The sequence below is a fragment of the Ambystoma mexicanum genome, chromosome 6q, assembly GCF_040938575.1.
Source record: "Ambystoma mexicanum isolate Mex_15411 chromosome 6q, UKY_AmexF1_1, whole genome shotgun sequence".
NCBI classification, from domain to species: Eukaryota; Metazoa; Chordata; class Amphibia; order Caudata; family Ambystomatidae; genus Ambystoma; species Ambystoma mexicanum.
The window spans coordinates 1,389,328,557-1,389,338,995 of NC_090937.1; the positions used below are offsets into that span (position 1 = coordinate 1,389,328,557).

General features: G+C 46.9%; 1 protein-coding gene across 1 annotated transcript; it reads right to left on the minus strand.

Moving 5' to 3' along the window:
- Window positions 1–866: 866 nt before the first annotated feature.
- On the minus strand, window positions 867–5,950 carry HMX1 (H6 family homeobox 1). Its single transcript, XM_069632032.1, has 2 exons — window positions 5,261–5,950; window positions 867–2,447 (listed from the first exon to the last, which is right to left on the minus strand). The coding sequence occupies exons 1-2, from the start codon at window positions 5,538–5,540 to the stop codon at window positions 1,876–1,878; spliced, it is 852 nt and encodes a 283-aa protein (XP_069488133.1). The 5' UTR covers window positions 5,541–5,950; the 3' UTR covers window positions 867–1,875.
- Window positions 5,951–10,439: the final 4,489 nt, after the last annotated feature.

Genomic DNA, 10,439 nt, shown 5'->3' on the forward strand with positions numbered 1-10,439 from the left:
GGCAGACAATATTTGTAACATTAATGAATGTTAATAAAGCAGAGATGGTCGAAGAGAAAGATGGTGTTTCCCTTTTCTCTAACTAGAGCCTTCCATGCTGGGGAATAGGGGTGCCCTAGCGGATTGTGACTGCTTAACTCTAAAGTATATCTCAAGCGAAGATCCCGAGTTTCTTTGTCTTTAACTGAAAAGAAAATACATTTGCAGCGCATTCCCTAAAACATAAACATGAATTCGGTTACATGTAAAAAAAAAAAAACAATGAACACGTGTTGGTTCGGACAGGAGGTAATCCAAAATGGAAAAGTAATGACATTCGATGTGGGTGCGTTGCACATAGTGAAACTGGACTAGGTTTTATTTCAACATGTCTACCAAAACACTTTAATGTAATGAAATTATGTTTCCTTATAAATAAATAAAAAAAACAAGCAATACGATATTGTGCAGGGTTGTGTATATAAACACTTCGGACGCGTTGTCAAGTGTATTAAGAGGTATCGCTTTATTTGGGAAACTTTTTGCAATTCATATTTCTTCTGCTCCTCACATTTGCATTAAGTGCCTTTTTAAACACTGGCGTGGGCGGTTATTTAATGGTAGTAATGATTGCATCTTAATTGGCCTGCAACCTACGTTACGACCTCGATCGACTTTGCACAGGCAGACAAGATGGATGGCAGCCACTTGGAAAGTAGTACATCATAATTGAAAACCAAACAAATCACAACTGGGAGGGGTAGGAGTACGCACAGCCTGAGTGTTCGTGCTGCAGGGGGTATACCAAACACCGACCAGGCACATGTGAACAGTGGATTGTCGCCTCCTGGGTTTTAACGAGCGTCGATGTTACAGAGACAACTGAGTTATTCATTGGTACACACCGGGTAATCACGTTTATTATGAAACAGGGTTTAAAAATGCCCGTATGCATGCAACATACAGGGTTTAGCTGGAAAACGAGCTCGTGTTTCATATAAACATCCTGTGTAATGTAATATAAGGTGCCTCAATTCCAGACTTGTTGCCCAAACAAACATTTCGCACTCGCTCGGAACTCCTAAAATCGTCGCCCCAGACTACGTTCACCGGGCGCAGATCAGACAAGCAGGGTAATTCGTCCTGCGGTTAAAGCAAACCTGAAGACGGAGGCTTTGATATAAATAATGCCCAAAACCGGCATTGTACATTTAGTAAAATCAATTTATTTTTTAAAACATGCGTAAAATTGTATTGTATTAAAATATGAAAAATAAAGGTATTTACATTTATAACAAGTCACTGATAAGAATGAAGGCCAAAGGGTATGTTATCTTTTTTTAAAAAAAAATGTCAGACATTATTTTGCGTTTTCTTGTTCTGTGTGCAACTGGGCCAAGAATACTGTCGCCACGATTGCAGTGCTATCATATCCTCCTAAATCCTAACATAAAAGGGCGCAGAAAAGTCCTTTGGGCTGATGCGCACCCTGCGTAACCCACAAAGACGTCCCGCCTTGAACCGGAAGTAATGCCGTGGTCAGTCACCCTTGGCCTTGGCGTGGCACCGCGAGCCCCTGCTGTCCGCCATTGCTCGGGGGCCTTTACATTCTCGTCATGCTGCTTACATTGGACAGGCTCGACTGTCCTAACAAGTGTATGGATACAAGAAGGTCGCGAGGGGCAACAGCTTCCGCCCCCGTGGCGCGGCCAAGGGGTGTCGCGCGGAGGCCGCCCGCCCCTGTGTGGCATTAATGTCTTATATACGCAGCAGTTGCCGTGTCTCCTTTGGGAGAGAGTGGTTCGACCTCTCAGTGTTTGCGTCACCCACAGAGCCGGGGCTTATTGCACGTCTTTTCTCTCTCAAGCGAGAGCTATTCGGTCGCAGATGTTTTGTTTACACGAGTCCCGTCATCTGCGACCTCATGAAGGGGATGGAGGCGGGGAAGGAGGCCAGCGGGTAGTTCGCGCCGGAGTAGCCCAGCGCCAGCGTCTGGTGGGAGGCGTGCGGCGGCAGCGGGAAGCCCAGGGCCCCGGCAGGGGAGCCCTCGTGGTACAGGATGGGCACCCGCACGATCCTCTGGGCCGAGTGCGAGGCGCTGGCCGCCTCCAGGTCCGCCGCCAGCTGCCGCTTCCACTTGTTGCGGCGGTTCTGGAACCAGATCTTGACCTGGGTCTCGGTGAGGTGCAGCGAGGCGGCCAGGCCGGCCCGCTCCGAGCTGCTCAGGTAGCGCTTCATGTCGAAGGTGGACTCGAGCTGGAAGACCTGGCTGCGGCTGAACACGGTGCGCGTCTTCTTCTTCCGGGAGGAGGTGGAGCGCGGCTCCGGGGAGCCCGGCTCGGTGGCATCCTCGCCGGGCAGGCAGCACTCCTCCGGCCGCTCCACCGGGGACTCGAGCCCTTCAGTGCCGTAACTCCTGTCCGCCCCGTCGGCGATGTCCGAAATCTCAGGGGAGTCCCGGTCACTGGCTGCAAAAGAGCAAAAAAAAAGAGCATTTAACGTGGTGTGGGATACTGTGATGATGATCTGTTCATCATAATCTGATTTCAAGTACGCGCTGGGGGCTGCGAGATAATTCAGCAACACGAAAGTTACAACAGGTGGGAGACAAATAGAAGAGCTCCGCAGCGGGAAACACAGTGACACACGTGCAGAAACTAATCTTGATCATCAAACTATGGAACATTGCAGCCAAGTAAATGGAAGGGAAAAATAAATAAACATATAGCAACATATATATATATATATATATATATATATATATATATATATATATATATATATATATATAATATATATATATATCAGGTAATGCGACTATACAGATAAAGTAGAAAAAGTCCACATGGAAACCGATGCTCCCATAAAGCGTATGGATTTCCCAAAATACCCTCATCCCAACCTTCGAAAGAATAGTATACGCACTGACACACAGAATGTGTTGGAGTTTGCACATGCTTATTAATAACGAGAAGAACGTGACATCTTCAGGTTGAACAAAAAGGAAGGCGGAAATATAGATTCAACATCCCAATAATACTCATGATTTTTTTTATTGTTGTGAAAAACGTACTTTTTCGCGGCATTAGGCTTTATGGATGCCCAGCTGAATAAACATATATTCATATAGATTAGTAGACGGAAAGAAAGGGGTGACGAATAAGAATTCCGCATCTACGCTACATGCACTCCAGTACCAACCCATCACTTGCGGGCAATGCCGTATTACATTGTAGTAACAAGCGGCCCTTCTGAATACGGGGATTCTTGCAGGCCGTACTCTGCACTGTACGGTGTTTTGACGAGTCCAGGGGCTGGATGGCGGCATCTTTGTCACTGAAAGGTCTATCATGCGTGTCTGCAAACTGCACTTTTTGGCAGTCATTATGTAAAGCGCTACATAAATAAATAAATCAATATACACGCCCGTTTAGTAACACTTTAAACTATGTATTCCTTGCAAAAGTAGTGTTGGGAGAGCGGCTGGCTCAAATAAGAAAGCATTGGTACTGCAAGAGATTTTGAAAGGGGAACTGTGGGTATCACACTGTTGTTTGTGCTTTGGCATGGAGGTTACTAGATTGCGGCACAACTGTATTTCAAGAGCACCCCCACATACCCTCCCACCACCGCCACTCGGATTGGCGGGTGTTCAGTAAATTGGTGCATTCACCTTTCACATGGTGCGCGAGGAGCCACTCGCCTTCCTTCTCAGCACTTTGCTCAGTATGTATTGTGTCGCGCAGTGCAGATGTGCATACAGCTACGGGGAATCGAGGCGAGGTTCTCGCGTGTGCCACCCCAGTGTGTGCCCCAGTGCTTGTGTCCCTACAATTTAACTCAAGGGTCCCACTGCCCACCCTCAGCATTGTCTGATGCCTTAACATGTGCAATGCCCGGATCGTCTGTCGTCAGCCCAATGTGGAGACAGAGAAGCGTCAACCCCATATCCTGATATTCGCTCACTGACGCCAAACGCAGGGCAAATGCAGTAAACACGGGCGGCAGAGCAGAGCAAAGAATACTAATTTGGGGAACAATGGGAACACATCCCTTGGTGGCTTCAACTCTTCGGGATTTGGGGGACCCAACCCTGGGATGCGGATTACAGGTACTGGCTTCGCGGACCTCTGCACATTTAAGAGCCGATACAGAGATCCGAGCATCCTACCTTCGAGTGGAAGTGTCTATGCACACTGCATGTGCCCACAGTGACACCGTGTGCCAGGCACTGGGACATGTCACAGTTGTCACTGACTGCACCGAGAACATGAGCGCCTAAAACGACAGCCTTCTCTAACAAGCACAGTGAACACACACACACGACTGCACGCACGTGACATTCATGGTCACCTCAAGAGTGCAATTCCATGCAATATGCGTCCATCGAAACACACATCTAGCGGGCACTGTGTTACGTATTTCGCGATTCCCACCAATAGCTTCAAGAGAAATTAAGAGACGCTCACTGGGTTTCTGCCGACCTTTAAATAAACGCATGTACGTGTATAAGCGACGTAAAGACATTATGTGCCAAGGTGGTAATAATTCAAAAGTGCACTCAGCTCTGTATTCTTGGCCACAAAGTCGGCCATTTTAGCACTGTTTAATTCTACGAATATAAATAAATTATCACAATTTTAGCCCGCGAATGTACTTTTCTTTATCATTCTAATGTGTCCTAGTCGATCGTCAGATTTAGCATTTACTAAAATGAATAGGCTCCACTTGTGTGTGCACACGATGCACCTTCGGATACGTGATTTGAGTGACACCTGTCAAATTACACACACCGAGCTCTGCCCGTGCGTTTTGTTAGGTACACTCTTCCTATTGCGCCAACATGTTATGCCAACTAAGTTCTACATTCCTAGAGAGCTTAAGGTAACGATTTGGGCGATGGGGAGTTGCCCGATAAAGGGCACTGCCTGCCTGTTGGCAACTTAACACCAACGAAGCAAGCTCCCTTGCTTCAAGTTAAAGTGACGCGGGCAAACCAATCCGCCTATTTAAAGCGCTTGGGCCAACACATTATAGCAGCCCAACATAGCTGACACACTAGGCTAATCTTCTGGAGTGACAACCAATACTGCCCAGCATCGGGCAGTGTGCGAGAGTGTAACATAAATACCCCACGCCCAGGGATAGCCTAGATGGAAAACAGGCACACACAATCCACAATGAATTCATGGCACATTGCATACCCCAACCAAGCTTTGGCAAGACTCGTATACAGTATTATGACTGCATTCTATCACGCACAGCAGCTGAGATGACTTACTGTCGGGGCTGGTGCAGGCTCCCATATAGCTGGCCTGGGCCCTCCGGTACCACTCTAGGGGGCTCTCGCGGAAGGGGAAACCAAAGTGTCCGGCGGAGAACTGCTGGCAGCATCCATGGGCTCCCGGGTGGACGCCCGGGCTGGGCAGTGGCCGCTCCTCGCGGTTGCCCCCGCGCTCTGGGCAGCGCACCTTCCCGGACGTGCCCAGCAGATTCTCAATGTAGAAGGAGGAGACCTTGGCCGGTGGGTGCTGCGGTGCTTCGGTGGCTTCATCCGGCATAGTTGGCAGAGGTCTCTGGCGGTGGCGAGGTGGGAGCTGGGGCGCCCTGCTGCGAGTCGGGCTCCTCTTTAATAGCCTGGGGTCACAGACGGCACAGGCTTTCGGCTCGCATCTCCTCCTTCACACTATCATGCCCAGTCCTTCTTCCGCCGGCTCCTCACGCTCAAATCAGGGGGGGGCGCGATCAAAAACCACAATAGGGAAATAAAAATGTCAGGCGAGTTAAGCGATTCTGCAAGCGGGGAGTGCGGAGCGCGATTGGATGAGCACCGCGGCGAATGGGGCTCACTGAAGAGTGAGGAGAAAGACACCAAAAGAAGGAGGAGGGTGAGTAAGAGTGGGCGGCAATGGGTTCACTGCTCCTTTACTGGGCAGTGCGCGCGTCCCCCGGGGCCGCGAGGAGGCCTGTCACTCACAGACTCTATTTAGGTCAATTAGTGAAGCAAGCCAAGCTCCAGCAAAGGGGAGGGAGAGGGGGAGGTTCCCCAAGGAAGGGCTAGCAGGAGGTGGGCTGTGACGCAGCCTCTGCTATCCCTGATAGGCACAACTGGGACGGAGGAGGTGGGCAGTAGAGAATCCGTGTCTGTGATTGGCTCAAAACTGCAGCCTATTCGCTGGACTAGATTTTCGTGAAGAAAGCACAAACAGGGACAGGCTGCGGTCTGTCTTCTCCGGATTTTCAACAAGGAGAGCCTGCTAGCTCTCTCCCATAATAAGCGTGAAAGGTTCACCGCGCCTATCGACTAATATGCAGTGTTGCGGTACATTGGGAAACAGCGTGTCCCGAAAGTGTCAATGCAACTTTGCTATGCATGAATATACACTTATAAAGACAATAATTGATGTGTGTACATTACGAGTTACAGTTTCTCATGCACCACATTATCTCTGTAATATTTATTGTCCTCTCCGTACATGTAGCCCGCGACTTACTCCTTGAATTTTGACAGGATGCAACTGGGCTGCAATTGGGTGTTAAACCAGTCCCCAGTCAGGGACGTCATTTTACCAAAATGCCAGGGGTAGTGGTAGTGACATCACACGATCCTTGACCTCTGATGACATCACAGAAAGGCATGCCATTTGACCCCACCCCTAAGTGGCAGCACAGGAAGCAATGGAAGGGAAGCAATGGAACACAACATTTCACCCATTGACAAAACAGGAAGTGGCATCACATAGCTGTGGGGTGAAAATGAAGCCCCAGAGTGACAGAGACTGAGAGGCCATGTAGGCCCCTATTGTGAGAGTGAAGCTGGCTGAGGTCCCATTGAAATATAAAAGCCAGCATAAAACAATGATTAGCAGCATGTGACATTGACTTCTATACAGCACAAGGCAGTGATCCAGAAATCCAAAGTGAAGCCAATCATTGTGCATTTGTTCATAATAGAAACATGTATATTCATCATATAAATTGACCACATTTAAAGGGAGAGGCCTATTTCGTTTTGTGTAAAAATGAACATTGTTTTCTATGTAACTATGGCCTATTTGGGAATAATACCAAAAGTGAACTTATATCTGTTCGAACAGTAGGTGAAGAAAGATTGCATTGTAAACCACATGCCCAGATGCAATACTAAATGTTACATTTAAAAACATCTTGTCGTTTTAAAAGCTGTACTTTCAGAAGTATGTTTTTAGGTGGGCCTTTCCACTGAAATGAAACTGCGACCTTTAGGCTTTTGGCTGTCACGGTTTATTATGCGGTCACCCTTAACTCAGGGAGTGCCTTTCCTCTAATGAATGTGGCGCACAACAGATCACTGTCACGGTTTTATTACACGGCACACTCCAGCCAGAGACTCCTTCCCCGAAAATGAATGTGGTGTACAATAAAGCGCTTTTTGTTTTAATATACTACGGATTCATTTTGTGTAGGCCTTCTGTAGCAGAATTTACTACACGGCACACTCCAGACCAGGACTCTTTCCACTGGTAAGAGATGTGGCGCACAGTAAAAACGCTTTTAATTTTATTTATTTCGGATTCTGCTTTGAAAAAGGCACCCAACCCGTCTCACACCCCCTTGACACACCCCGTGTCGCAATGGACCATAAACCAGGCCAGTGTGTAATGATGAAATATTGATTTATTTTTAAATTCAAATGCAAAATCAAACAAATCAAATGTAGGGCAGCAATCACCAGTGTTGTGATAATATACAGCAGATTGTTATAATACACGTAATGTAACTTTCTGACATCAGATACATCAATGTAAATATTAATGGAAGCAAGATCACTTTTTGTAATACTATAAATGGCACAACTGTTATGCACTCCCCTGCAACACTCCCCCAAATCCCCGCTGGCTGAGCTTTGTGTAGGTGGAAAGCTGTAGCAAGGAGTCAGAAATAAGATGGAAAAATTGGATTTGAAATTTGATCTACCACCCCAGAATGGGAGGCCAAAACTAAATGAAAGCCTTGAAAAAGGTGAAAAATGGCACTTGGAGTTCACTGGATAGAGGTCAGTATACAGGTGCGGTAGAATGGATAGGACAGAAATTCATGTGGCTGTACTAAAGAGGCAAGAAAGTTTACAAGCTACAGGGCAAGGTACTAAAACATCATAAATACAGGTGAGAAAATCGACACTGTGAAGGAAAGCAATGCAGCAAAAATCACACATGGCAAAGTTGCAATTTCTTATTTTTCACTTATTTTAAACAAGCAAACAGCTAAGAAAATGATCTTAGCAATCAAAATTGGAACTCAGTTTGGGATGGGAAACAAAGGCACATAACAGATAGGATACTGAAGGGAAGAAGAACTCTTATGGGGTGACAGTATGGGGTGCTTTATAGGAAATGAAAATCAGATTTTATAATGAAAACAATCACACGGGCAAAAATTGGTTTTGTTAACAAAAGGATTTGTTCTACTCAGACTGTATTTTAGTGACTAGATTATTAAAGAAAGACACTGCACGCAAGGAGGTGAATTTGCAATTTTAACCAATTTGTGTCACCACCTCCTTATATGGGAATTAATTATTTATCTCAAAAATGGTACTAAGGACTTACGCAGAGGACTGAAATGATTTGAAAAGAAAAACGCTAAGACATATATACTACACAGATTCTTCTAAGGACCAGATAAAAAGAGGATGCTGACAATTTGGGAAGTTAATAGGGTTCTTATGGGATTTTTATAGGATTGGGACAGAATGCAAGGTAACAGAGCATTATATGCAGCCTTTTGATACTGGGGAGTGTGATACTTACAAAATGCACTTGAGTTCGGTAGTTTGGAGAGCTAACCGGGTCTCTGGACAGCGGGACAAGGATCTGGTCGATTGGGCAGTAGCTGGGCTCTCCTTTATGGGAAGAGCTGGACAAAAATGGGTCTGGTCTCTGGATTCTCCCAAAGGGGATCAGAGGCTCTCCTCTTTTCTCCTTGGATTTGTGGGTCTGCCTGGATCTGGATCAGGATATGTGGTTCTGGAGTCTTGGAATCTTGCAGGATGGATTTTGAATGTGTCTGGATCTCCCTATGCCTCCCTTTTATATAGGCAGTATGACATCAGAGAATTTTTACAATCTGGGTGGAAGTAATCTGAACATACTCCTTGGTTGGGATAGGTCAGGCTATGGATGTCGCTACCTCCCTGCAGGCGCATTAGTTCAAGGGAAGTGACATCAGTTTAAGTGTATGCATTTTATGACATGCTTTGTTTCACCACAGTTACTTTTACCAAAATAAGTTATGGAACAAAACCCTCTATATTTACAATCATTACTGTAACGCTCACCTGATTCCCACGGAGATGCCGATCTGTTCTGAACTGCTATGACCTCTTCTAAGGTGATGCACAGGACTCAGAAGACGGACTGGACCGGACCCCCAAACCTCGCCTGTCTAACCCGTAGAAGAATCCTTCTGTAGATGGAAAAGGGGATTAACTGTCTGCTGGATAATGTGTTGGATTCCCCCCCTTCCCCCTCTCACACTCCTCGAACCCCCTCCGCGATCCCCCGTAGAGTCTCACCTTAGAGTCTGAAAGGACGAGCTCTCCATCCTGCTTCCGATGAAGGGGCGCGTTGATTTCCAGTTACTTCACTGGATCTTGGGTATGGTGAGTATTCAACTCCGCTTGACTTTTCTGATATGAGGCCGTAAGCATTCAGTTGCAAAAGTTCAAGCCTTAATTGTCCGTTGTCCTTTTCTCTATTTCAGATGTAGGATGAAGAATCCACGTAGAGGAATGGATTCGCCGAAGGTAATTCTGGTGAGTCTTTTTGATGGATGGTTCCCTTAGTGATCTTGCTTTCACCCACTAATGCGTGTGTCTTTTTCCCCTTAGGGGCCGGGGTACGGAAGTGCCAAAGAAGCGGCGCCGACCCGAGGAAAGATTGTCCCAACAATAATCAGGTAAGTCTTAAGGTGGAAGAATCAGGCCTTCCTAGATCTGTTCCTTCGCTCACCTTTGTTTTGTCTTTTTTTCTCCTTAGGCGCTGAAAGGTGACGGATGGTGCCAATGGTCGCTGAAGAGCCCGAGGGCGCCTCGTGAAGGTGAGTGGAATGCGGCGCTGCAGCGAGCGATGCGCTTCCAAAAATAATGTCTTTTCTCAGGATCATCGGAGCGATGGTTCCGGACTCCGGATGGAGGTAGGTAAAGTTCAAATATTCACCTTTCTCTCCTTTCCTTCCTTTTCAGGTGTTCCAGGTTGCAGGCGGGCGTGGCTGGAGCCAGGATGCAGGAGCAGACACGGTGAGCGTCCAGCTGCTAGATGCAGAACAATGCGAAGAGTGAGCTGCTGTCTGGGCATGGTTTAAATAGCCCGCAAAGTAGTTCCAGGTAAGTATTCTTCCTCAGCCACGCCCGAGTGGTAAAATAGTCCCATAGGTAAAATAGTCCCTTTCAGACCTCAAGGAGGTCTGGATCCGGCAGC